Source organism: Furipterus horrens, unplaced genomic scaffold (assembly GCF_987537825.1).
Source record: "Furipterus horrens unplaced genomic scaffold, mFurHor1.1.pri manual_scaffold_5, whole genome shotgun sequence".
In the NCBI taxonomy this organism is placed as follows: domain Eukaryota; kingdom Metazoa; phylum Chordata; class Mammalia; order Chiroptera; family Furipteridae; genus Furipterus; species Furipterus horrens.
The window spans coordinates 66,774-94,357 of record NW_028327175.1 but is presented as its reverse complement, the minus strand read 5'-3'; the positions used below and the strand labels follow the sequence as shown (position 1 = coordinate 94,357).

Here is a 27,584-nt window from a genome sequence, read left to right as displayed (position 1 = left end):
CTTATACCTAGACTTCTGTACCTTTCCCCCATTTATTCATTTTTTCCACACACCCCCCACCTCTGGCAACCACTAAATTATTCTCTTGTAGCTATATTATTTTCTGTTGTTGTTTTATTTTTAGATTCCAGTTACAAGAGAGATCATATACTATTTGTCTCTCTCTGACTTATTTCAATTAACGTTAATGCCCTCGAGCAAAACTAACGTATTTTCCACATGAGATCTTTCCAAGGTTCTGTCCAGTCCCTGAGACCAAGGAAAACTGGAATAAGAGATCTTTTAGAGATTAGGGTCCAGCATTACCTATAATGGCTTTTGGAAAGGACAGACGTGGTCCTTCCTGGATCAGGCTTGAAAAGGCCAAAAACAAAACTGTACGGGTTCGCAGGCAAGACTCGTTCACATTGGGAGTAGTACCGTCTGCCAGAGAGAAATCACAGCGGCTCCCAGGAGGGAAGCAAGAGGAAAGGAGGCCAGCGCTCCTGTGGTTCATCTGAGGGTTTCAGTGATGAAGACACGTCATGTGACAAAGTGTCTGGTCAATGAGAGGAAGCCCCATTTCCAGACCTTTCACGGTTGACCCTTGAACAACATGGGTTTGAACTGTGTGGGCCCATGTATATGTACACAGGGGTTAGTCAGTGAATTACACAGTCAGCCTTCCATTTCCCCGGGTTTCCCGTCCACAGACTAGTCATTTCAGTCCCCCGTGGGCCCCCGTGGGCCCCCCTGGGTGCGGAGGGCGAACGTGTGCATTATTCTATGCCATCTCACTCCAGGGACTTGGGCATCCGTGCATTTTGGTAACTGCCCCCCACGGTTCCTCAGTTTGGTGAGTCAGAGCATAGTGGGTTTGCAACTGCATGGGGGCCCGCGTCCCCGGCTCGGCGTTGTTCAGCGGCCGCTGTGTCTGGCTCCCCCGAGGGGCAGCGTCCTGATGGCTCCTCGATGGGTCGTAAGCAGCGCACGTGAGCAGAGCACCTCGCAGTCATTTAGAAAAGACACTTTGTTTGTTCACTGGCAATGTTAAATCTAGCTCATTGCTTTCTTATTGTCAAAAGTGTAAGTATATATTGTGATTATTAATTAACATTAAACTTCCAGTTCTACGGGGACTGGAGAGTGCCACAGCGCAGGGCGCCTGGAGGGGCGGGGAGGTGTCCAGGTTAATAGTTCAAAGGCCAGCGTCGTCGCCATTGCTGGCTGAGCAAGGAAACGCGGGCGCAAAGTACTCGGCCGGTTTGTGCCTTCCTTTCCCTGTCCGTAAATGGGAGGAAACTGGCAGCTACCTCATGGGTAAAAAAACAAGGTCAAATGTGTGAAGTGTTTTGAATAGTATCTGTTAGACTGTAACCATGCAAATGTTAGTTTATTATTATCATTATTGTTGTTACCATGGTATTTTCTGACTCGCTTGGCACTTCTACGTGCAGTTTCTCTTTTGAGCCTCATGAGAGCCCTGGAAGCTAAGTAAGACAATGTCCTAAGTAAGGAACAGGAGAAGGAAGTTGGGACTTGCCCTGGGTCTCAAAGCTAGTGAGTGTCACTGCGGTGGCCACAGCGCACTCCTTCTGACTGAGACCCCACCCCTCTCACCGCAGCCTGGCAGCCCCAGCCGTGCTGGGTAAACAGAGAGCTGTTAATAATACGTGACTCTCTTCCTGGGACACCACCTCCCCAGCAGACGCAGCTTCCCGGGGTCCAGGGGAGCAAAGGTGGAGACGCTGGGGGTGTCCTGCTGCCAGGATCAAGGGCCATCTTACCGACCTTGAGTCCCCAGCAGCATCCGGGGCTCTCACAGCCAGATCACAGGAGTCACTTTTGGCAAAGGATTGCGTGGATTGCCAGGCTGTCCCCAAGCTCAGTGCCTCCCCAGCCATGCTGGCAAGTGAAGGAGGTGTTAGCAGAGCTGAGAGAACCAAACATGCAGCGGAAAGCCCTGTGCCAAACTGTGAGGTTTTGTCTCCGAAGTGTCAGCCAGGGATTCTGCCCTCTTGAGCGGGGCCTGGCATCTTGTGACATGAAGCGCCCTCCCACTAGCACTGGAGCCGTCCCTCCACAGATGCCAGTAGCTCTGACAGCTTAGCGATAAGGATGTTTTTGAGATCCACACTCGCCCTTTCCAAATCGGAGTCTGAAAGGTGAGTGACAGCCCTAGAGGCTGCACACCCATTAGAAGAGAGAATTCTGCTGGCATCGAATGCCTTGTCTTTACAGAAATGCATGATGCAGGACAGCCCTGTAAGCACTACCCAGAGAGACAAATGCAAGCCGAAGAGGGTGTGAAATGTCCACCACGGTTTCGCTGGCCCTGGCCCTCCTTCTGGGCCTTCAGGTCAAATCCTGCGATTATCACTTAGACTTTAATGATAGAATACGTAGTAGCCAGTGAGGGTCAAGCTCAGATAAGTCATCTAACTAAATATACGATATTATCACTAAATTAGAGATTCTAACTCATGAGGATTGCTTTTTGTTGTCTGCCCTTCAGTACTATTTAAGAGAATAAGCATCGCTGGGTTCCAAGGGATGTGACATGGGTGCAAAAGCTCGTCCATTCTGCGTCCCCTGGCCCCAGGCGCTGGGGTGAAATCACAGGATTTGATCCTTCCAAATCCATGTGGCCCCTCTGAGACAGGGCTGGACAGAACCGGAGGATTTATAGGGTGTAAAATTCAGAACAGATCAGGGAAGTATTTCTGTGTTCAGCCCAGTACATCCTAAATCAATATCCTCTGCAAGGACCTGACCAATCCCTGGCTGGCCTACTGGGGAGGTTGTCATGGCAACTGACTGGCAAGCTCAGCCCAGGATCTGGCGGCAAACAACAAAGCGATAAGGTGTGTCCGAACAGCATGCAGGCTGCTTCTGCCCGAGTACGGGGCACATCGGTACAAGCGTGAAGCTGTCACTGTGTTTTATACATTCTTGCAATTCTGGCAGTTTGTCTGAAATTTATCAAACTGGCCTTTCCCCGCTCCTGGTAAGAACATTGATTCTGACTGATGACAAGCTATGGAGAAATCATCCCCAGGAGCCGCAAGGCTGCTCCAGGCCCTGGAAGGTGTCAGGCCACAAGAGAGTGATAACTCCAGGGACCTTCATGGGTGACAGGGAGCGAGAGCTGGCATCGACTGAGCCCTTTGCAGCAGAATCTGCACAGGAAATCTAAGCTTCAGGTTAATGAAAAAAATGAGAATTAATCCTTTTGGTAGATTTCAAAATGGGGATAGGAAAAATTCCAGATAACACCAGTTCTAGAGAAGATTCCAAGAGCCCACATGGTGGCCAGGGCTGGGGGAAAGGCTGGAATGACAGATTCAGTGCTGAGCATGCTTAGTGCTGCCGTTACTGACTGGCCGCGGGATTATCTCAGCCTCCTCAGCTGTGCTGGTAGCTTGAATGAATCGACAGGGAAAGTAACACATGGAAGTCCCTGATGTCCCACGTTTGCTGAAATGGCCCCCGATGTCTCCCTTGCCTGCCCAGTGCCCCCCTCCCCATTGTCCCACTGCCACCAGCCAACCACAATCAAGTCCCTTCCGTTTCAGCAGAAGCACAAAATGACCATGCCGTTTCCTGTGTTTCTTCCAGGGTTTGAGTTCTTCGAAACAAGTGCCAAGGATAACGTGAACGTCAAGCAGACGTTCGAGCGCCTCGTGGACATCGTCTGCGACAAAATGTCAGAGAGCTGGGAGGCTGGTCAGGCCGGCACGGCCCCGAGGCAGACCGCGAGACTCCAGGAAAGCCCTCCGCCGCTGCAGCCCGGCTGTGGCTGTTAATGCCCCCCACCCAGGCGGCCCCGGGGTCTGGGCTACCAGCCGGCAGCGTGCAGACAGGTTGGATCGGCCCTTGGTCACACTGCCCAGGTTCTTTGAGGGAAGCCTTCGCTATCCGTGGCCAGTACATGCACCAGATTCTCGGGAGACTCCCTGTGTCGATATGTGGCGAACACATGATCTTAAATTCCTAAGGACGCTCCATCCACAGACACCTGGTATTTGCATGTCATGTGTTATTTGTCTTCTAGGGTCTTTGTGTCTCAGGTTTCTTCTCAGCTGAAGCTACAGCTGGGCCACAGAGAGAAGCTGGCTGCTGCTGACTCTGTGCCGGGCGCAGTGGGTGCCGGTCACCGGGGGGGACGATCACCGAGGAATTGCTTGTGCTGGGAGGGGAAACGGGGAGATCTCACAAGATCCGATTTGCTTTCATCTTAATTGAAAATCAAGGAGACATATTACTCATAATTTCTGAGTAAATTACCAGTTTTCTGGTCAGTTTACTGTATAGGAAATGCGTCTGGTTTTCAGTGTTGGTAACTGGGAGACAATTGACTATAGGAAATTGAGATACTGTGTTTAAGGTCCTTTCAAGGCTCCGAAGAGATTCCTACCCACCTGACTGGAACGAGGTGTAAACAATAACCTTAGTTTAAATATTTAAAGAAGGGACACCCTGACGAGGGCTGCTCCTTCACCGATGCCACCAACACTCTGCCTGGATGAGGGCTCCAACAGCAGAGACGCCTCTGCTGGAGGTCATGTGACAGGCGCTTAGACTGACAAAGGTATGGGCAGCTGTGGGATGCTGACACACAAGGTCCCCCATCGCTTTACTAGCTAGCCCCCCATAACACACACTAGCCCCCCTCATGACACACACTAGCCCCCCGTAACATCACCAACCTTGGGGTGGAGGGGAAGGGGAAGCTCGCCAGAGCCCCTCCTCCCGCAGGCCCCAGCTTCCCAGCACCTGCCCGGGCACCGCACCTGGCCGGGCCTTTACCTGAATAGAAGTCATTGAAGCAGCACCCAAACGGCTCCCAGGCTGTGAAGACCCCTTTCCTCGGATCTGTGTCAGTCCAGCTGCTCATAGTTCTAGCGCCCGTCGCCACATGTACGTGCTGAGGGCGACCCTGAGGACACCACAGGCAGTTTGAGGGGCAGAAGGACACCAAGCTGTGCGGATCCCAGGAGTCTCTGCCTGTGTGTGAATCACACGTGAATCTCAGCCCCCGCCGGGCGGCCCCAGAGCAGACTCACCACCCGGCACTGTCCCCGGTGGCACCAAGGAAGGCGGCGGCAGGCTGGCACGCTGACCCCTTTTTTGCTGCTCGTATGGAAGATGCTTCTTCGCTTTGCAAAAAAAAGAACCTTCCCATGAAAGTCACACTGGGGCGCGTTTACTAAGCAAGGACGCCGACGGGGAAGCGCAGGCGCCCAAGCGGGGCTCTGGGGGACAGCCACCTGCAGGCCGGGGCGTCGGCCACGCGCACCACCTGTGAACTGTAGGACGAAAACGCGGGGCAGAGCGCTCAGCGCGCCCTGGGATTGGCCTCATTTTCAGCCTAAGACACGCGAATGGTAGAAAGTGTTTGCTTCAGCAGCGCCCGAGGCCGCCGCCTCTGAGTGAAGACGAGAAAACAGGAATGTTTATGAGGTTTTAATGGGCAACCAGCCTCAAAAATCACAGACATTGAAAGTGAGGGGAAGGAGAGAAGGCGGGCTTCTGAGCAGGCTTGTTGGCAGCCATAGCCTGTTTGTGACATTGTGACATTTCTAAACCTGGATGAGAAAGGGGCGTGGTGGTGGCCAGGCAACGAGGCCACTGTCACACACACAATCCAACATCCAGAAGGGCCTTGACGTGCGCTGACGTGTGCTGCTGTCAAATGGAAACCAGAATGAGGAGGGTAGACAGTGGAGGGGTGGGCTGAGTCTGGCTCCCTGGTCACCCTTGTCCTGGTGAGCTGAGGGCTCTTAGGCACGTCTGCCCTGGGACTAGAGGAGCGAGGCCAGTGCCCATGTCCCACGTCAAACGCACCAGTCGGGGGAGGGCAGCAACCACTGACTGCCGAGATCCTTTCCAAGAAACATTCAGGAAGTTCCACTTTCCAAACCTCAATGGAAACAAGCCTTCCTAACTGATTGTCAGTTTTGAAATTCCCGCCTTGGTGGGAATTTCACTGGGTGAGAAGTTTCCAGAGCAGATGCCACAGAGCTGGAGGGCATGAGCGCCTGGGCTCTTTCTGCAAAGCATCTGGGAAGAGAGAACAGTCTCTCTTCCTATTCTCATCAAGAGATCTTGGTTTCAAAGTCAAATTTGGCAAAAGAGGAGCCAGCCCAGGGTTAACTAAGTGAGCTTCTATTTATTGGCATCAAGTTATGTTATTTATAAATTATAACACTATAGTTCCAAGGATGTTCAGCCATGTGGCCAGTGTGTGTCCGCCCGTGTGCACAGACATGCACACACGCACACCTGTTTCTCTCCACCTGCCCACGGTCATGTTTAGTAATGGCGTAACTAAATGTGTGTTCAAAAGGTCTAGACACCTGAGCAAGAGAACAAGAAGTTGGGAACAACAAAAAAAATAAAGGTCAAGACACTTTAAAAATATATGCTTGTTAGTTTGTAAATCTTAGACACCCGTCTTTTGTTTTTGATGCAATTCGATTAGCGTTTCCTCTTGCCTCACATTGCCTCACGGCCCCCTCCCCCACAATTATTTTTAGGAATAAACCTTGATTGTTTGGAGTAAATACGTCCAAGAATTTGGGTTTTGTGACATTTCTTTGTTTCTAATGTAATTGAAAAATTGGACTGGAAGTGGTTTTATTGACCAGCCGTCCGTGGAGCGGATCTGCATTTCAGCCTTTTGGATGTGAACGGATGTACTAGAAGGTGCGTGGCTTCCTAAGTCCTGAACCGGCAAGCTGACAGGCTGGCGTCACCCCGCGCGCTCCCGAGCAGGGTTGCTGTGGGACAGGGAGTTCATTGCTGCCGCTGCCACCGAAAAGCTTCTGTTGCCTTGATGAACGTCTAAAGGCCCCCAGTTCCTGCCCAGGGTCACTCGCAGCCACGCCCCTTCACGGCCTGGGAGTGAAGGACTCAGAGTTGGCGTTTGGAAGGGGAAGGTGACGAGGCTCCCCCCCAGCAGAAAGGTGCAGCGCCGCGACCGGCAGCCCGAGGGACCGGCCCTGCACCGTGCAGCCCGCGTTACCCAGCCGCCTGTGTCCTCGGCCCACAGGTGTCACATCTGGCTGCCTGACTCCTGCCAGACCAACTGCAGCTTTCACGTTCAGCTCGGTGGTTATTTTTTAGGAACCAGTTCAAACTTCCAGTTTTAACTACAACTATGCTGAGAACAGACCTTCAGGTATATAATGTTCTTTTTAAAAGTAAGATACAGTCTGCTCTTAGCTGACCTTCCACACAGCAGCGCTGACGTTGGAGCATCCCCGTCGGTGGCCCATGGGCCCTGTGGTGCGCCTTCTCCCATGCGTGCCGCCCACCTTTTGGCCACCGGTGGCATTGGTGGGACCGTTTGAAGCTATTCCAGACTCTGCCGAGCTCTCTCAGGGCTGAGGTGGTCGCTGCATGTGAAAACCAGAGAACTCGTGTTTTAAATCATGACTAAAACCTTTCTAGGCCAAAAAGTGTTCGTGAATAATTTCCGCATAGCGTTGCAGTGCTCGGTCAGGTGCTTCTGCTGCAGCCTCCTGGCTGGGGGCATGGGGGGGCTGCCTCTCTCTCTGATTGGCATGTGCGTTGGCTATATCTGGGGCCCTGTGCTCCCTGTGTGTGTCCTTGGTGTGCCGAGTCAGGGCCACACGGGCAGCCAGGGCATGTGGCCTCCTAACCACCCCTGGAAGAGGCAGCCTCATAGCTCTGCCTGTCGCTGTCTGTCCATCTGTACCTGACAGTTTACCAGCCAAGGGGTGAAGTTTTGCTAATGAGCTGAACAGTTAGGGTCAGCTTTTTAGAGTCTTTTATATTTTAGGTGAATTTTGACCAAAGTCATTTACAGACACAAATCTGTTTTATGTTCTGGAATGAATATGAAATGAATTGGGTAAAAGATGAAGTTTATGACCAGCAAAAAAGCATCTTTATCCCTACAGTTCACTTAAAGGGCTCCAGATTCCAGAAATTCAGTCTCCCCTAAGGGGGGAGGGGTAAGAACAGGTCAAGGGAATTTAACTAAAATATATCTACATATTCTTATTGATATTTCATAAATAAATGTAGTTTTTCTCAAAAACCTTTACAGAAATTCTTGACACTCCAGTCAAATAATATTTCCCTTTGGTAGATTAAAATATTTACACTTGGGCCACAAACACAGTGTCGCCTGCCCTAGTGAAGGCAGTGCCACAGCCGCGCCTCTGTGTGAAGGGCACGTCCGTGACCGGCGCTCTGTTGGGGCCGGGGCAACGGGAGATTGCGCTGGGTCCCAACTGTAACCGCGTTCGTTTAGAAAGGTCTGTGGAATAGGTTCTTCACACCGATTTGTGTGTCTGTGATCGTCATGAACTCCCATTAAAAAGAAGATAGAGTGAAAATTCAATTTGCAAACATTCTATCCAGAAGAAAATCACTTCTAAACCTCCGCCAGAGCTCAAGTATTCAGTGCAGACCATCTCTCAGGTGGACAGGTCAAACTTTCTGCTTGCAGTTCTCTTTTCTATTTCCCCATTTTAAAAATAATTTCAGTGTTTAAAAGCACTGTCCTCACAGAGTGCTTTTAGAATAGGAAGTGACACGTTGCGCCATTTACCTCCTGTTAACACTAACACGGGTGGAGTTCCAACCAGACCTCACCTGCTGACAGGAGGGGGCTGTACCTGTGCATTTCATTCCCCTGGGTTCATGCTTCCCTTCAGCGTGGGCCATTGAGAGTTGGTCGTGACTTTATTTCTTAGTGAAAATATTTCCATATTCGTGTTTTTGGTGGCCAGGAATTGCTCTGGTTCATGGATGCCATTCTTAAGGACACAGGTGGTACATGAGCCGCGCAGGCGCCTGGCCTTTCAGGGGAGTGAGCAGGACGGACCGCTGTCCAGTGACTCCGAGCGTCTCGTGGGACTGGGGTCTGGGGCTGCGGCATCGCTTTGCTGTGGTGGCTTCTCCTGCGCTGTCTCATCATCCCCAGGATGTGTGCGGAATGGAAGCTTTCTGTGATTCCTGTTAATATCTCGTTAATGTCAGATGTGCTGTGATACCGTTGGACTGTCCAGATGTACGACTATTTAATGGTGTTTGTGGAACTGAAATGTCTTAAATGTTGCATGAACTACGTTATAAAAATAGATTTTTTCTATTTTCAACACCTCAGAATTGAGGGTTCATGGGCCAATATGTGCAATATTTAATGACTTACTCAGTGTATATAAACTAGTGGAAGTGAATTATAATGAGCGTGTGAGGTGCTTCGGATGGCGTGTGACTTATTCAAATTATTGCCTGCAGTTGTATTTGTCTAGTGGTGCAATTTATAGAGTAAATACCTTGTTGGTGTCATGTGAAACTCTTCTGTGCCTACTTCCAAGTACTTTATTTGCTATAAGGCCAAACATTTAGTATCTGCAAATATACGTCAGTTTTGACCTTTAGAATTGTGGATTTTGTTTTCAAGATGGAATGGTGGTTGGTTTATTTTATATAGGCATTTTCTTATTTAATTCAGAATTCTCCTTTAGCCCCTCAAGAGGCTAACTTAGATACCTAAGAAAATATATGCACCTAAGGAAAAGTCATTTTTATTCTCAGAAATGTTGCTCACATGTTCTGTCTACTAAAATTTTCACTTTTATATTTATATGTACATTTTATTGTAACTCAACCTCGTATTCTGTTTGCAAACTTAAAACTGTCAACCCTGAGAACCCTAAAATATTTATGTCTTCTTAGCTTGTAGCTAATGTTATATTCACTTCAATTCTCAACTGTCCACACGAGTGATGTAAGAGAAAGAACAGCCAGATCCTTCCTCCCCTGGGTGTGTCAGCATGAACGTGTTTGCTCGCCCTCAAGCCTCCCTAGGAATCCCACAGCGGTGGCCTAGAACTTCACTGAGATGCAAAATCAAGAAAGCAGGCCTGATTGCTGAATTACTAAAAACCAGAATTGTTTATGTATGTGAAGTTTAAAGTAGGTCAACTACCTTGAACTACCTATTTGCCATTTCGATTTCTAATTCATCGTGCTTTGCCTTTTCATTTACTTAGCAAACCATATACCCTTCAAAGAGCTAAGACTTAGTCACTCACAGGGAGGAAGAGCAGTTTTCCAGGCGACGTGGTTGTCTGTGCATCATGTGAAGCCTGCAGTTCTCGCCATCAGAGTTGCCTGAAGTGGACATGTGAGGATGTGCCAAACATGTTAAATGGCCTGGGCTCCCACTGGGGACATCTGGCCCTGTTTTACCTGGGACAGCCTGAAATTTGTACTCAGCTCTTAAACACACTGAAGAAGTGAGGTGTTTAGTGATGCCTTTGTGCCAACTAAAAGAAAAAGGAAGCAGGTAGTCAACATGAGAAGAATAATTTAAGAGCGCGTTCATGGTTAGCCAGTCATCACACAGTCGCCGAACACCATGTGCTCAGTGCTAAGCTCAGTGACTGAAGAAGGAGGGGCCCAGAGGCCGGGATGCAATCGAAGTGCTAAGGTACGGCAGGATACAGGAGCTCGGAGGACGGAGGACCTGCACGAACGGAAAGTGCCAAGAAAGACTCCATTGACGAGGTTGGACATGATCCCAGAAAGAATTCAACGTGAGGAGACGGTGCCCAGCAAGTGAGTAGAACGGTCACAGTATGTTCTCTGTAAGTGGAAAGATGACAGAGTGAGTAGCGGTACCCCTTGTTTTCTCCAGGCCCGATGGCTCTCTGAAGACCATCAGGTTGCCCCAGTTTGTTTCCCTTTGTGTCCCCATGAGGAAGATGAGCTGCAGCATCATCATAGCTGTCTGTGCTGAGCAGCCCCAGACAGGCCACAGAAAACACAAACTGCTGTAAAGACGTCAGAAAAGTCGATGCGCACGTTTTTGCCACGCACCAAACCCCACAGCGTCACTTCATCTGGTGTCAAGCAGGTGGACGTGCGCCACGTGTTTCCGTAGATCCGTGTCTCCCGTAACGTGCGCTGAGAAGTGCACAGAGGAAGACCCCCCTTGGTGACCGGGCACTTTGTCTCCACGGCAGCTGCACTGGGGCGCTCTTCTTGGGAAAAGACTGAGTAACGGCGGCTTAATGCTTTCACGTAGTGGTTGTGACGTTTAGCTGGAAACTACCGCACAGCAAATATTGTGACTCTGTGTGTGTCCACAGGAGCTCTTGTCTTAGTTTAAAGCTAAACAGTGCATTCACGTTGTGAAGTTTTAATTCTCTTTATTGGAATTAATTGTGTAAAAATTGTATGTGCTCTATTAGGTATTAAATTTGTATGTGAATTCTGTATAGAAAGTGGTTTTTGTTCTTTGGATTTATCTTGTTTTGATTTTTGGAGATGATAATAAATATCTAAGAGACTATATTCCTGAATTTCTCAGCCTTAGTCTGATAATTTTTTATCTTTTTAATTTGTATTATTTTTCATCCTAGGTGCTTATTTCCATTTCTTGTTACCTTTCTCTTCCAGGCACAGCACTGAAACACTAGAGACAGAGAGAATATATTTTTATTTAGGGCTGTTGGTTTTCAACATCTGAATTTGGACTTAGGTATAGGCATTAACTCTAATACTTTTAATCTTTTAAGTAACTTCTTCGCTGAGTGCATTCCGGAGTCGCAAAGCTCCTGGTGTAGAATCAAGAATGGCTGTCAAGGTATTTAAAAGTCACCACTGCTAACTAAGGGCCATAGGTCCCTATACCTGAAGCCTAGGATCCAGTGATCATTTTGGGTCCCTGCTGGCGCAGTGCAGGAAAGAAGCATTTGACAGGGACGGCGCGTGGGCGGGACATGAGGCTGCACAGCCCCGTCAGTGCACAGCGCGTGGAGCAGCAATGCTCCAATGCTGGAGGGGCCGGCCTCGGTCTAGGAACAAAGGGCAGGGCGACGAGCCCAGCTCCCAGTCTATTGCCAACACAGCAAATCCACGACAAGTTGTCAGATCACTGGGTGTTCTAATTGTGCCCCCAGCTCTCTTTCTATATATTTGGTTCCAAATATCCTTCTCAGGGCCATTTCCAGGACTCTGCAGTAAACACAAGCCAAGTGTTAAGGTCCTAGAAATATCTGCACTGGTCCACATGGATCAAAATAGCTTCCTGAAATAAACTCAGTGACCAAGAGATACCTACCTAGGTACATAAAGCAAATAACAAAGAACCAAAATCAAGGTTAAAGTAATAAATTAAGAGACCTCCAGTTATATTGACAATAAACATTTACAGAATGTTTTCTATATGCCAGTATCTTGGTACACATAAAAATACATACATTCCTGACTCTCAAGAAAGTAATATAATTTGTATAGAGCATAAGGAATAAGTTCACATTAATAAATTATTGCAGTTTATAAATTCAATATTTCCTAATATTTGTGGAATAAGTAATCGTAATAAGTATTAGAGATGTTATATTCTAAAACAGTGCAAAAATGATTTTTTGAAGTGTTATAAAACACTTTGTAAAGTATATTTTATTGATTATGTTGTTATAGTTGTCCCAATTTTATTTTCCCATTGCTCCCCTCTGCCCAATACCACCCTTCCCTCCAGCAATCTCACCCCCCCTCTTAGTTCATGTCCATGGGTCGTACATATAAGTTCTTTGGCTTCACCCTTTCCTATATTATTCTTAACTTCCCCCTGTCTATTTTATACCGATCAATTATGTTCTTAATACCTGTGCCATTTAACCATTTCTCCCCCTTCCCCCTCCCAGCTGATAACCTCTAAATCATCCCCATACCTATGATGCTGTGCCTATTCTGGTTTGCTTAGTTGGAGTTTGTTTTTATTTTTTAGATCAGTTGTTGATAGTTGTGAGTTTGTTATTTTAGTGTTCATAGTTTTGATATTTTTCTTAAGTAACTCCCTTTGACATTTCATATAATAATAGCTTGGTAATGATGAACTCCTTTAACTTCACCTTGTCTGGGAAGCACTTCATCTGCCCTTCCATTCTAAATGATAGCTTTGCTGGATAGGGTAATCTTGGTTGTAGGTCCTTGATTTTCATCACCTTGAATACTCCTTGCCAGTCCCTTCTTGCCTGCAAAGTTTCTTTTGAGAAATCAACTGATAGTTTTATAGGCACCCCTTTGTAGGTAACTCTCTGCTTTTCTCTTGCTGCTTTTAAGATTCTCTCTTTACCTTGAACCTTTGGTATTTTAATTATGATGTGTCTTGGGGTGGTCCTTTTTGGGTCTAGCTTGTTTGGGACTCTCTGTGCTTCCTGGACTTGTATGTCTATTTCCCTCACCAAATTTGAGGAGTATTCCTTCATTATTTTGTCACATAAGCTTTCAATTTCTTGCTTTTCCTCTTCTTCTGGCACCCCTATGTCTCGGATGTTGGCACATTTAGAGTTGTCCCAGAGGTTCCTAAGCCTCTCCTCATATTTTTTTTTCAATTCTTGCTTCCTCATTCTGTACTGGTTGACCGTTTTTTTCTTCCTTATGTTACAAATCATTGATTTGAACCCTGGTTTCCTTCCCTTCACCATTGGTTTTGTGTGGATTTTCCTTCGTTTCATTTAACATAGCCTTTACTTCTTCCCTTATGTGTTTGCTGTACATAAGCGTATCTGTCAAGCCTGTGAGCACCTTTATCATGAGTGTTTTGAACTCTATATCTGTTAGGTTGGCAATCTCCTCATCTGTTAAGTTAGCTATCTCCTCATCACTTAGTTCTCCCACGGGAACCTTGATCTGTTCCCCCATAATTCTCTGTCTCCTCATCTTGACAGACTCCTGTGTTTGTTTGCCTCTGTGTCTTAGGTAGAGTTGTCGCTCCTGTCACATTACAAGGGGTGGAGCCTCAGGTAATCGTCAGTACAGGGCAACCTGTTTCACCACGTTATGGCACTGTATGTGGGGGAGGGGTCTGAGAAGGAACAATGCCACTTGCTCAGCACTTGCCCCTTTTCCAGGTACTTCTTCCACTTCTGTATGGGACTGACTCCTCTCTAGCTGTTGCCCTGGCCGTTGTTCCCAGAGGAGTGGGTGGGTTTGCACATGTTCTAGGACCATGGGGGCCCTTTAAACGAGTGCCCTCTGCTGAGAGACCAGCAGTTTTTTCCTTCATCCCAAACCCCACTGGTTTTCACAGTCAGAAGCAATAAGGCTTTATTTCCCCAGCACGGGGACCATGAGCTGCGTGGTCTGGTGAGGAGCTGTGAACGCTCCCCAGGTGTCCCTCCTGACTTTTTAAAACTTGTGACTGCGCTTTCTGCTGTCCTGCCACTGCTGCCACCACTGTACCACATCCTCTCTGCCCTGGCTCCGCCCCTCCTACCTGTCTGGGTGAGTATTTCTTCTTTATATCTTTGTTTGTTGGACTTGCATGCAGCTCGATTATCTGGAACTTCTGGTTGTCTCTAGTTCTGAGGTAGTTGTATTCCTTCTTTGTTGTGGAGGGAGGTGCGGCGTGTCTGCCTAGGCCTCCATCTTGGCTGGAGGTCTATAAAATACTTCTAATCAATAGTTCTCTTCCCAATAAACTAATGAAGGTTTTTCTCTGCTGCTATCTATTGTGCAACTTGACAATGACACTTGAGTAGTGGCCGCAGAAATGCTTCCCGTGCTGCCATCTTGTGGGCATCTTAGGAATAACATTTGAGTGGAGCTCACCAAGAGAAGCTCCTCTCTGCTTCCATCTAGTGTGTGTCTTGTGAATAATATCTCACAGGTTATCACCAAGAAAAGCTGCACATTTGAAATAGCATGTGAATGGAGGTCATAAGGAAAAGCACTCTTAAGTAATCATCTACTGTGCAAGTAAAGACTAAAACTTAAATAAAAGTCACAAAAAAACCTCTTCTCTGCTGTCAACTACTGTGCCTCTTGGGAATAACATCTGAGTGCTGGTAACAGAAAAACACTTCCCTGCTGCCCTCTGTTGTGCAAGTGTCGCTAACATCCGAGTGTACGTCATAAAAAGTTAGTCTGTGCTGCCATCCAGTGTTCAACTTTAGAATAGCACCAAAAACAGAACAGACAGAACAGAGAAACAAAAATGAACACAAAGAATGGAGAGCCCTGGATGGTGTGGCTCAGTGGATTGAGCACTGGCCTGCGAACCAGATGGTCGCCGGTTTGATTCCCAGTCAGGGCACATGCCTGGGTTGTAGGCCAGGTTCCCAGTTGGGGGCATGTTTCTTTCCATCTCTTTATTCCTCCCTTCCCCTCTCTCTGAAAATAAATAAAATGTTTTTAAAAAAAAGGACAGACAGAAAGAGAAAAAAGAGAACAGAGATAACAGAGGAAAAAAAGAGGACAGAGAACAGAATGAGAAAAGAGAGAATAAAGAACAGAGAAATGAGAACACAGACGAGAGAGAGAACAAAAAGAAAATAAGTGAAAGAGAAGAAAAACAGAGAGAAAGGAGAAAACAAAAACAATGAGAAGAGAACATAGAGCAAAGAGAGAACAGAAGGAACAGTCAGAAGAAAGAGAAAACAGACTCGAAAGAATCAAGAGTAAAAAGGGAGAATAGACAGAACAAAGAAGAGAAAATACAGAGAAAACAGAACAAAAAGAACAGCTCTTGGATTTATTAATCTTTTGTATTGTTTTTAAAACTGTATTTCATTTATTTCTTCTCTGATCTTTATTATCTCCTTCCTCCTGCTCACTTTGGGCTTTGTTTGTTGTTCTTTTTCAAGTTCCCTTAAGCCTAAAGTTAGAGTGTTTAGTTGAGCTTTTTGTCGTTTTTGAGATAGGCCTGTAATGCTATGGATTTCCCTCTTAATATCGCTCCCCCAGTGTCCCACAGATTTTGGATTGTTGTGTTCTCATTTTCATTTGTTTCAAGGTATCTTTTTATTTCTTCCTTGATTTCATTGTTGGCCGATTCATTGCTTAATAACATGTTATTTAGCTTCCATGTCTTTGTGTGTTTTTCAGTGTTTTTCTTGTGATTGGTTTCTTGTTTCACAGCATTGTGGTCAGAGAAGATGCTTGATATGATTTCAGTCTTCTTGAATTTATTAAGACCTGTTTTGTGTCCTAATGTGTGGTCTATCTTAGAAAAGATTCCATGTGCACTTGAAAAGTAGGTACATTGTGCTGCTTTGGGGTGTAATGCTCTGAAGAAATCAATTAGATCCTCTTGATCTAGTGTGTCATTTAAAGCTGCTGCCTCCTTGTGGATTTTCTGCCTGGAAGAGCTGTCCACTGAAGTCAATGGGGTGTTAAAAGGCCTGATTATGACTGTGTTTCTGTTGATCTCTCTCTTTATGTCCATCAAGATTTACTTCACATAGTTAGGGGCTCCTATGTTGGGTGTATAAATGTTTACTAGGGTTATGTCCTCTTGTTGGATTGTTCCCTTTATCATTAGATGGTGTCCTTCTTTGTCTCTTACTATAGCCTTGGCTTTAAAGTCTATCTTGTCAGATATAAGTACTGCTACCCCAGCTTTTTTTTCTGTTCTATTTGCATGAAATATCTTTCCATTCCTTTACTTTTATTCTGTGAGTATCTTTTAGTCTGAGGTGGGTCTCTTAGAGGCAGCATATATATGAGTCTTGTTTTCTTATCCATTCAGCTACCCTATGTATTTTGGTTGGTGGCTTTAAGCCATTTACATTTAAAGTGATCGTCGATAGATACATATTTAGTGACATTTTATTGTTAGACTATTTTCTTGGTTCTTTTTTTTCTTTCTCTTTTTCTTCTTCTTAAATCAAGCTCTTTAACGTTTGTTGCAGTACTAGTTTGTTGTTAACAAACTCCTTTAGCTTTTTCTTGTCTGGGAAGCTCCTTATTTCTCCTATAATCTTAAATAACAGCCTTGCTGGGTAGAGTAGCCTAGGTCCTTGCTTTTCATCACCTTGAATAATTTACACCACTCTCTTCTGGCCTGAAATGTTTCTGTTGAGAAATCAGATGACAGCCTAATTGGTGCTCCATGTAAGTTACTACCTGCTTTTCTCTTGGGGATTTTAGGATTCTCTCCTTGTCTTTTTTTTTTTTTTTTTTTTTTTTTAAGGAGAGAAATATTGTTTTATTTGTATTAATGAACACATATGGTCAGAATAATATGAAAATGTTCATTTCATTTCCAAAGGGCAATCTGCTATACTCCCAAATAGGAAAATGCACATAGGGTATCTCTTCAGTCCATGGACTTGTAGGTAAGGGGCTCATGATGATACAACCCCTCATTTTTTCCCTAAGAAAGGAAATAGCAACTTGATGGTTTGGGGCAAGAAGGTGCTATTTTTCCAGTTCCTCTTTTCATAGATGAGGGGTTCATGATGTTCTAATCTTTCATTTATTTCTTAAGAGGGAAAATGTCCTGCTGGTTTATAAGCAGGAGTGGTGATAGCTCTCCAGTCCATGTGCTTGTAGATAAGGGGCTTTTATTACAACCCATCCTTTTCTCTTGTGAGGAAACTCTAGCTTTGCTGGCTTTCAAACAGAAGAGGCGAATTTTCTCTCATCATTGCATATGAGGGGCTCATGATGATACAACCCCTCGTTTCTCTTTTCAGATAGGATGGCCTCAGCACTCCTAGATTTTTTTATAGTGGCTCTGCACAGGTTTTCATCTTTACAATATCTGGAAATGGCCTCTAGGTACTGCGCTCTTTCTTTTTGATGAGGCGGAAACACAATGGAAGGTTCGTGGTCCCTTGCTAAGGATCGAAGGTCAAAATAGTATTTGGCATAGACACTGACAGAAACATAAAGACGAAAATCGAGTAGATACAAAAATTGCATCTCCAGCTCATTCATGTAAAGTGCATTGTTATTGAGCAAATTGCAGAAGTCTGCATTCCATATAGGTTGATCTTCCAAATACTTGGCAGCAGGAGCAATGGCTCCGAAAAGAATTCTTCTCCAATTGTTGGGACAGATGTCAATCTCCGCATAAATTAAAAGTCTTCCTATGTAAACCAAAGCTGTTATTCCATATTCAATGCTTAGCCACGTGGCATGGTAAAAACAACAGATAAATCTGTAAATGACTTTAGGATCAGGATTGTGATTAAAGTGTCCCTCTGGAAGCACTTTTTGTGAAAATGGATGTAATCTTTCATCAAAAATGTCCTCGGATCTATTTGCACCTCTGTTCTTCATGTGGTAATACATTGCTAGAGTCAGGCCTGGGCTCAAGCAGAGGGAAGACAGAGAGGACTGGAGACACTTGGGGAGGGTTTGGCGCGGTGGCTTTGAGGGGAGAACTGGGGGAGCAGCCAACCGGGTCCCAGTGCTCTCTTCTTGTCTTTAAGCCTTGGAATTTTAAATATGATGTGTCTGGGTATAGGCCTCTTTGGGGCCAACTTGTTTGGCCCTCTCTGAGCTTCCTGGAGTTTTGTATTTTTTTCCTTCAACAGATTGGGGAAGTTTTCGGTTATCATTTCCTCAAATATGTTCTTGATCCCTTGCTCACTCTCTTCTCTTTCAGGTATTACACTTCATGCTGTCCCAAAGGGTTCTTCTTTTTTTTTAATTTTATTTTTATTGTTTTTCTGTTACAGTTGTCCCACTTTTTCCCTCATTGCCACCCCCCACCCAGCCCACCCCTTCTCCCACGGTCCATCCCGACCCCGTTGTCCATGTTCATGGGTTATTTATATTAGTTCCTTTGTCAAAGAGTTCTTAAACTCTCTTCATTTTAAAAAAATCTTTTTTCTTTTTGCTACTCTGCTTTGGTGTTTTTTCCTACCTTCTCTTCCAAATCACTGATTTGATCCTCTGCTTCATCTAACCTATTGTTTATTCCTTCCAGAGTATTATTTATTTCAGATATTGCCTCCCCTCTTTCTGACTGGTCATTTTTTGTGGTTTCTATGTCTTTTTTCATGCTCTTGAGTATCCTTATAATCATTCTATGTGGTAAATTGCTTGCTTCCATTTCATCTAGTTCTTCTTTTGGAGAACCCTCTTTTTCTTTCATTTGTAGCCTGCTTCTTTGTTTTCCTATTGTGGCTGCCTTTTTGTGTTTGTGTTTATATAATTGGTAAATCTGCAAGACTCTGGTGCAGACCTAAGTCAAACCCTGCTTGTGACTGGCCCTGGGCAACTAGTTTGGAGATATCAGCAACCCATAGCTTGTGATTCCCTCTGTTGGGCCTGGGTTTGTGAAGAAAGAACCAGGCTTGGCAACAAGTATGGCTTTTACTGGCACCAGGGGGATCCACCTCTGCGTGCAGATCTTCTATAGGGTTAATCAGTAAATGTCTTCCCACTGTACTCCTCAGCAGCAGGACTGAAGAACCATGGGTGGTGCAGAGTAATTCCTGTGGGTGGGGCTGTTACTTCTCCTTAGGCTGATGCCACTTGGAGGGGAGGGCTCTGCCTGGGAAAGATGGCTCTTGCAGTATGGGGAATGACTCAGCACTGAGATCCTGGCGGCTGTTCCTTCAGTTCTCTCCCCAGAGCCACCGTCCCCAGACTCTCCTCAAGCATCTCTAGGCCACTTTCCCTCCCTCTGCCAGAGCCCAGGGTAAGTGGCTGCAAATGGAATTTTGTGTGTTGGCCCTTTAAAAGGCTCTCTGCGTCTCAGTCTCCAGCTGTCTCTCCCTGGTAGACAGAAACCCTGCTGCTTTTCACAACTGTATGTTATTTGGGTTCCTTTGCCAGTTCTGGTTTAGACCCCACACTTCTCAGGGAGAACCCTGGGCTACTGAAATATCCTTCCAACACGTCAGCTGCCACCTGTGGGAGTGCTGCCAGTCCCCCTTCATCTTCTCCGCACTGCCTACCAGTCTCGTTATGGTGATGTGGACTTCTTCCATCTGTCCATGGCTATAAGGCTTCTCTCCAGCTAGTGTTCAGTTGGTTATTCAGGATGATTTTTCTATAATTTAGTTGTAATTACAGTTTGGTCCTGGGAGGAGCTTAGTGTGGCTTCTACTTACACTTCTGCCATCTTCTGTCCTTACTAGGAGTTTTTTAAATTACAAATAAATGACGAATTTTGTAAAACTCTTTCTGCATCTATTGAAATAATCCTATAAAGTCATTCATTGGTTTTTGAATATTAAACCCACTTGCATACCTGTAATGAAACAGTTTGGTTATTCTGTTTTCTTCATTTACTGGCCCCTCCCCCAACAGGCCCCAGGCTCCTCTGCATTATAGCTGCAAACTGCCCATGTCCCCTCTGCTCTGGGGCTGTGTTGTCTGACAGGCCAGGGTGGGCCAACAGCCTTGAGCCCCTCCACCCTCTGGTATGGGGCTGCCCTGCTTTAAACCAGCCCTACTATGTGACACCTGAGCGCCCCCAGCTGAGTTCCCACCTCAAGAGATACTCGTGGTCAGTACCCTCCTCCACCTTCGCCCTAAACCATGTGCTCTCAGAAACAGGGTTGTTTTTCTTCTTTTCTGATTTCCAGCTCACCCCCTGGGTAGGTGCCTCACTGACCCAACACCCACAAAAGCCAGGGCCACAGAGGAGCGGAGGAGAGCACACGCTTCTGATATCATGACATTTCATTTGGGTGTTAAAACTGATTCGTCCACACAGGCTTCCTCAAACCGCTTTACAACATCTCCAATAAATCAGTGCCCCAAGGAAAACCACCCTTTTACTCTTTTGTCCCACCTGCGTGTCAGTATCTGGTGGAGACACGCAGGGGCCGCTCTGTGAGTGGCCTCACAGAGGGAGAGGGTCCTGACCACAGATCGGTTCCCACCGGGATGGGCCTCCTGTCCCCCATGCCCGTGCACCAGCCCTGTGGCCTCGGGTGGCCGGTTGACCCTGCTTGCTGTCGCTTCTGGCGGGGCTGGGGGGCCTCCACCCCTGGGCTTTGACGGCCCTGGTGGTCTTAGCTTCTCAAGTTTTAGTTTTTGCTCATTTCTTCCTTGGGGACCAGGAATTGCGGCCTTTGGAAGTGGTGGCAGCTCAGATGCTATGTGCTGCCAGCGGGCAGGGCTCAGGTAGTGTGGGGTGCTCCTCCTGAATACCCCACTTCCTGTCCCTCTGCCAGCCACCCCCTCGGTAGCGGCTCCCCTCTGGTTCTGTTCGGGGTTCCCAGAAACAGTTCCAGGGACACAGGGACATCAGTTCACCGTGGGACAGCCTGTGCCTCCAGCCTCAGGTGCTGCTGATTTGAGGTTGCCTTCCTCAGCTGTCGTCCCGGTGGAGAAGCCTGAGCTGGGGTGTGAGGGCCTCCAAGCTGGCTGAATTCAGGGCGCTGTGGCTGGGCTGAGGTGCAGAGTCTGTGGGCACGCGGGGCAGCTCCGCCCGGGGGGCCATGGGCCCTCACCCAGGGCAGGCCAGGGGCTGGAGGGGCCGCTCCCAGGCTGGACAAGTAGGGCTGCCAGAGACAGCAAGTGAAACACAAAACGTTGCCTGAGACATGTGAAAAACCGAGAGAGTACTTGTTGTTTATCTGAAATTCAAATGTAGTCGTGCACCCTATTGGCAGGGCCTCTGAGTCCAGGGTCCCAGGAACCCAGCCTCAGAGTCTGTAGCCTGGGGGGCCCTCGGAAAGTTAGGTGCCCCTGCCGGCCTCGGCACAGGACAGGCAGCTCCTGTGTAAGTCAGGCCCCAGGTGCCCATAAAGCAGCTTCAGGACACCTTCGGGGATCCAGACCTCCAAGCCCAGGAGGGTCCTCCTGGCCACAGCCACCAGGGGGCAGCAGCGTCCAGGGCTCGAGGCTCCTCTGTGGGGTGGGGGCCCTGACCCAGTTATTGGGTCACGTGGTCAATCAACAAACACCGACAGAGCCCATGGGGACAGGAGCACTGTGGGGACAAGAGTGTGGCCTGACTCAGGGAGATCCAGTGCCTGCCACGTCAGGGTACCCAGGGCTTTGAGGAAGGGGCACCGGCAGCCTTGTTCCCACACCAGGCTGCTCCCCCAAATCCTCCCTGAGCCTCCCCAGGGAAGCCCACCCCAAGCCCAGGGCGCAGCTGGTGGGGCTCCGAAGCCTGTCTTTGCTGCCCCCTGCTGTCGGGTGTGGGGAATGCCCACCCTGTCACCTGCTGAGGTGCCCTCAGAGCCCTGCAGCCCCAGGCTCTGCTCACAGCTGCTCCGCCCTGGCTGCACAGCAGGTGGACGCTGCAGGAAGCAGAGGACGCTGCCCTCACCCACCCCCAGCCCCTGAGCTGGCCCTGCAGCCAGGGTCCAGGTTTTTGTTTCCACCCACCAGTCCCACCTCTGCACGGGTCCCTCTGAGCTCTTCCCACGCTGGGGCCACCCGATAGGGGTGCCTGGTCCCAGTCCGGCTCTGGCCCCACATCTGGAGGAGCCAGGGGCCACCCCCAGTGCTTGCTCTGAGCCAGAGAGTCGGGCAGACCCTGGCCCATGGCGGGGGCCTTGCATCCCCCACCTCTGCCAGCTGACATGCAAGGTCAAGGTCAGTGACCCAGGCTTTCTGAGTCCTGTCTCACTGGTGGGATGGAGAGGGCCCTGTCCAGGGTCATGCAGGCGAGCTGTGACTTGTGTACCAGGTCCCATGTGGGTGCGTATCCAGGCAGTGGGGGCGGGTGGGCCGCACCCCAGCTCATTCATTGTTCACTCGCTCCTTGCTGAGCAGCTCATTCTAAGCCGAGCCCGGCACTGGCTCTGGGGGTGAAGGTCAATGTGAGCAGAGCAGCAGCAGTGACGGAGCTTGGGGAGTGCAGGGAGGAGTGGGGGCCGCTCCCAGAGCAGGGGGTCTTAAGAATGGACTGGCGTGTGAGAGGGTGGTGGGAGGAGGTAGAAGAGGGTGACGGGGGAGTACATGGTGGTGGAAGGAGACTTGACTTGGGGTGGTGCACACACAGTACAATATACAGGTGATGTGGTATAGAATTATACACCTGAGACCTATACGTACCATTTTATTAACCAGTGTCAGCCTATTAAATTCAATAATAAAATACGTCAGCTTTCTTGCATGAAGCTCTAGTCTGCAAAGGACAGAAACTTGTGGGCAAGTCGAAATGGGGAAACATCCCTTCAGAGTCCACAGATTTGACCCTCCAAGCTGCTGTCAAGTACACGACGGGCCCTGTTGTCTGGCCTCTGCGTCCGTCTGTATGCTTCAGGTAAAAGGACTCCGACGGGGTTTCTCTGCGGTGCTCCGGGTCCCAGGAGGCTGCCAGTTACGAGGCGCTCTCAGCCACCTCCAGGTGTGTGAGAAGGACCGGTAACTGTCGTCACCAGGTTTTTACTCTGGGTCTCCAGTGCTTCCTTGTCCAGCACAACTGAGGCTTCCGCCCTGACCGATGTCCCCCGTCCCCCACTCCAGTTCCCCGGTCACCACCGTTCTGCTCTGCTTCCCTGTCAACTGTTGCTGAGTCCACACAAAGGCGGGATCACACAGTATCGGTCGTTCCGAGTCTGGCTTCTGTTATCTACGATAACATCCTCGGGTTTATCCACGTCCAAGGTGGAAGGATCTGGTCATCCACTGAGCGGCACTCAGCCTGCCCCCGCGTCTCGGCTCCTGTGAGTAACGCTGACACAAACCGAGTGCGCGGATGTGCTGGCGGCACTGATCCCACTTCTTCTGCAGAAACACTCGGAAGGGCACTCGCTGGGTTGCACGGCAGATCTAGTTTTGACTTTGGAGGAGCCTCCAGACTGTCCGCCCCGGGCCGCACTCATGCTCGTTCCTGCCAACAGTGTGTGGGAGGCCCTTTTCTCTGAAGTGAGCCTGTCATTCTCAATGTGGGGAGACCGGCGACGCCGCCACAAGCCTCCCTGTTGGCTCCTTCTGGGTGTGAGCACCTGGCTTCCCAGCATCTCCACACTGTTCCCAGTGCACACCAGTTTCTGTGTGAGGAGGCTAGCAGTAACTGGGTGAGCAGCCATAAGTGCTGAAGTTTGTAGTATCTAAAGGGAGTTATGGTGGGGTCACCATTCTAGTAGTAACACAGGCACTGAGGGGATAAAGGGGTATCACCAGCAGTAGTAACAGGCACTAGGGGTCGTCCGCGAGCATCTGTAACTAGGATAGTGATACTGTCAGTGACTGTAACAACTAGTGATAGTCTTAACTCCCTCACTGCCTGTCATTAAAGGTCCCCATAAATTCTGACACTAGCAATGATGAGTTCTTAGGGTTTGCAGAGAACTAGAAGAGTCCTTGAACCTTAAAGCCTCTCCTCATTTGTTAGTGACAGTGATGATGGTTCTCAATACCGCTGTTGACTGCTGTTCACTTTACATGGTTGAAATATTATTCTCTTATATTTTATTAAATATTTTAGCACACCATTTGGTTCAGAATTTATTTTTTCTTGTTTTCCTCCTCTAAACCTAGGTGTGCCTTATGGCCTTATAGTGCCAAAAATGTGGTAATTTTGTTCTAAGTGAGGCTGGTTGTTTTAGAGTGAGACAGAGGAAAAGCAGGACAAAAGCAGAATGTTGAAAGGGAAGCGGTAGAAAATTTGTGAAGAGAAATGTAAAGAGAGGAAGTTTCATATATTGTGAAGCTGAATACGATGAGAGTAAATTTAATTAAGAAAATGACTGTTAATATGAAAAGTAAGCTGATGTAGAAGCAGAATTTGGTTCTATTTTATTTTGTTAAAAGGACAGAGTTTTCTTGTATCGTGTAGCACCAGATAAGATAGCATGAGACATTTTCTGCCTACACAGTGAAGATACTATGTTTCCTTAAAATATGTTTTTGTTTTATATTGTTTTAACCAGGTCTTTGATTACTAAAGAAGGCAGTCTTCTCAATCCTAAAATCCAAAGATGTGAGAACCACATACTGACCCAGAGCCAACGTGACAGGACCCCTGCTCTCCCGGGTAAGACTCCTGCTGACACTCACAGGACTCAGAGCTCACACCCCAGGATCCTCTCATCTCTCAGGTTGGACTCCTCCACAGTCACATGCCCCAGAAGACCTTACATTCTTTCAGGCTGGTCCACATTTTACACTAAATGGATCTAGAAGTGATGTGAGAGGATCTCCAGTTCTAATGCGAGGGAACATGTCCTCATGGTCAGAGGACTCAGAGGTGACATGACAGAACCCCCTACTTTCTCAGGTGAGACCCCTCCCCACAATCCCAGGGCCCAGATCTGATATGTCAGGGTTCTATACTCTCTCAGGGAAGACCCCCCGCAGCACTCAGAATTCCGAGCGGATGTGGCAGGACCCTCTATGCCAACAGAGTGGAATGCCCCCCATGCTCAGATGCACACTGCCAGGAAATGGTCTTCTCTGCTGCTATCTAGTGTGCATTCTAGGGATGGCACCTAATTACTAAGCCCTTATTGTTAATGCATTATTTTAATTTTTTTCGTGTTGAAATTATTCTTTAACTCCCCATTGTGATTTATTTTGAGGGTTATTTAGAAATGTATTTTATAACTTTTATTTCTTTTAATATTTTCAGTTTATTTTATTTTTAGAGAGAGGGGAAGGGAGGGAGAAAGAGAAGGAGAGAAACATCCATGTGTGGTAGCCTCTCGCTCAATGAGAGCAAGAAACAGAAAGGTCCCAGAAGTCTGAGAAGGGGGAAATCCTAAAATATTTGTCTCAGCCCAAACTGAGTTTAGTGGACAAAAGGGCTTTGAATAGGTGTGACATGCCTTGCACACCTTCTGCCAAAGAAGCCAATTATTTTTCCTAATGGGAGACATTAAATATTAATCCCTGCCTGTTGTCATCTAGTGGTTACAATTTTAATTATGCCTTTTAACCCTGTTTCCAAATCTGTTGCTCCCAGAATACGACCAGGATGCCAGTTTGTTCATCAGTGCCAGCCCTTGGGAACCGAGCATGCTGCTGCCGGGGGACAGCCGACTGACCTGGCCTGGACTTTGCAAAATCCTTGCCCCTGTGGGCCACGTGTTTAGTAGGTGAATGAGCTCCCTTGCCAAGGCCCCAGGCTGCCCTTCTTGAAGGAACACCTGCGCTGCCAGCTGGGGGCCCTCCCCCAGCACGGCCACGGAGCGTGGGCTGCCTGCGGTCCTCAGGCCGCACCCGCCCGCCAGGGTCCCGAGCCGTTGCCGGATCACAGGCGGTGCCCAGCCTCCTCCCAGCCTCCGTCGTCCCTCCCGGCGCTGCAGGACCAGCGTGCGCTGCGCAGACGACCCCGCGTGGGCAGAGCGGTGGCTGGTGCGGGACGTGGGAGGCGCGTCCGCGGGGCCGTGTGGGGGTGAACGTTTCGGGAAGGACAGTTGAAGTGAGTGTGAAATAGAAGCCAACCGTTCCAAACAGAACCCCCACGAGGGGGTTCACCCCGCCCGCCCAGCCCCAGGCGCCCTCGGCTCAGGCGCCCGTCAGGAGGCGGCCACTGTTGAACCGGCAACTGCCGGCTGTGCCGGGGGCAGCTCTCCTGTCCTGCGCTGGGTCCGGCTCCTCGGAGCGGCCTGACCGCTCACTCTGCCCTCGGCCTCGCTGCCGGGTCGGTCCTGACCGCAGCCCCGTGTCCCACAGTCAGCGAACCGCCCTGTTCACCATTTGGCTGCTGGCCTCGCTACCGGCGCCGACTCCCGAGACTTAGCGGGGGCACGGGCGACGTCTGTCGGAGGACTTCCAGAACCCCGGGAGGAGCGCCTTGCTCCCCAGACTTCCGTTCTGCTGTTTGGGGTTCAGCAGGGGGCAGTCGGCAGTCATCCATCAGAAGTGTCCCCGGTGAAACAAATGTCCCCGTCCGAGCGGATGGCGCTGCAGTGGGCGTCCTGTTCTCAGCACGTGCTGGCAAGGGAAAGGGCCGAGACGGAGTTTGGGGACAGTCCCGGTCCCACGGGTGAAGCGACTGATGGTGTCTTCTTCGGCCGTAGCCGCTCTGAGCCGTTCCTGCTAAAGATGCGAGCGGATGCTGACACTGTCGCAGCATTTGGTGTGTCCCACGTGGACCTGAGGAGTCAGGGGAGAACGTGTCGGAGGGCTGTTCAGTGTGGGACCTTCGTCACCGCGAGTTGCAGAGCGTGGACACTCTCAGAGTTGGCTTAGGTTTGCGGGTCACGTTGCCCAGTGAACGGGACCACAGCGTCGGTGCCCCCGTCCTGGTCTTCCAAGGGCGAGCCATGCGGAGACGGCGCCTGCCCCGGGGCCTGCAGTTCCCAGTCGTGTCTTCCGTCCTGCAGGAGAGGTCACGGAGTCCGCGGCTGCACGTCCGCCGCCAGTTTCCCAAATGCAGCGACTGAAGCAGGGCGGCCGGAAGGGGCCCCGGAGGCCGGCGCGTCCCCGTGAGGGCGGCCCGCCCGTCCGGCAGGGGGCGCCCGGGCCCCTCGCAAGCCCCGCCCCCGCCGTGCGTCGGTCTGGCGTTGCCGGCGTCCCGTGCGCCCGGCGCGCTCTGTCCTGTCAGGACGCCGGCGGCGGCTCCGTGCGGGGCCGTTGGGCTGAGGCGGTTGAAGCAGCTTCTCCGTCCCCCGGGAGGCACCTCCCGGGACCGGGAGGATCAGGGGAGGCGGAGGGCGCCCGGGTGTGTTTGTTGCGCTGCCGGCTGTAGAGGCCGCGAGGGGGGTGGGACCGTTTGTAAGCGTGTCCCGTGGGTTGTGGAAAAACCGTGCGGCCGTGTCTCCCTAAGTGACCGAGTTTGTCCCCGGCCGTCTAAGGAATGCGGCGCGACAGAGTTCTCAGCGTCGAGTCAGTTCTCACTCGGAGTTAAGGGTGGTTTTGAGGTTGAGGTTCTGCTCCGTCCCGGCCGCTGTGGGTCAGCGGGCGCGGCGGCGGGCCCGGAAGCCGGGGGTCGCCGGTTCGATTCCTAGTCAGGGCGC

General features: G+C 49.1%; 1 protein-coding gene and 1 long non-coding RNA gene across 4 annotated transcripts in view; both read left to right on the top strand.

Annotated features, from left to right (window-relative positions):
• RAB3C (RAB3C, member RAS oncogene family) overlaps window positions 1–4,293 on the top strand; it is a 52,346-nt gene extending 48,053 nt beyond the window's left edge. For both annotated transcript variants that reach the window (XM_090278847.1, XM_090278846.1), the window contains exon 5: window positions 3,598–4,293. In XM_090278847.1, the coding sequence (XP_090134973.1) occupies window positions 3,598–3,785 (188 nt within the window). In that variant the 3' untranslated portion in view covers window positions 3,786–4,293. The remainder of the gene's footprint in view (window positions 1–3,597) is intronic.
• Window positions 1–27,584, top strand: part of LOC150008081 (uncharacterized) — a 597,743-nt gene that overhangs the window by 545,603 nt on the left and 24,556 nt on the right. For both annotated transcript variants that reach the window (XR_016511090.1, XR_016511089.1), the window contains exon 2: window positions 24,555–24,658. This is a non-coding gene — a long non-coding RNA (uncharacterized LOC150008081). The remainder of the gene's footprint in view (window positions 1–24,554; window positions 24,659–27,584) is intronic.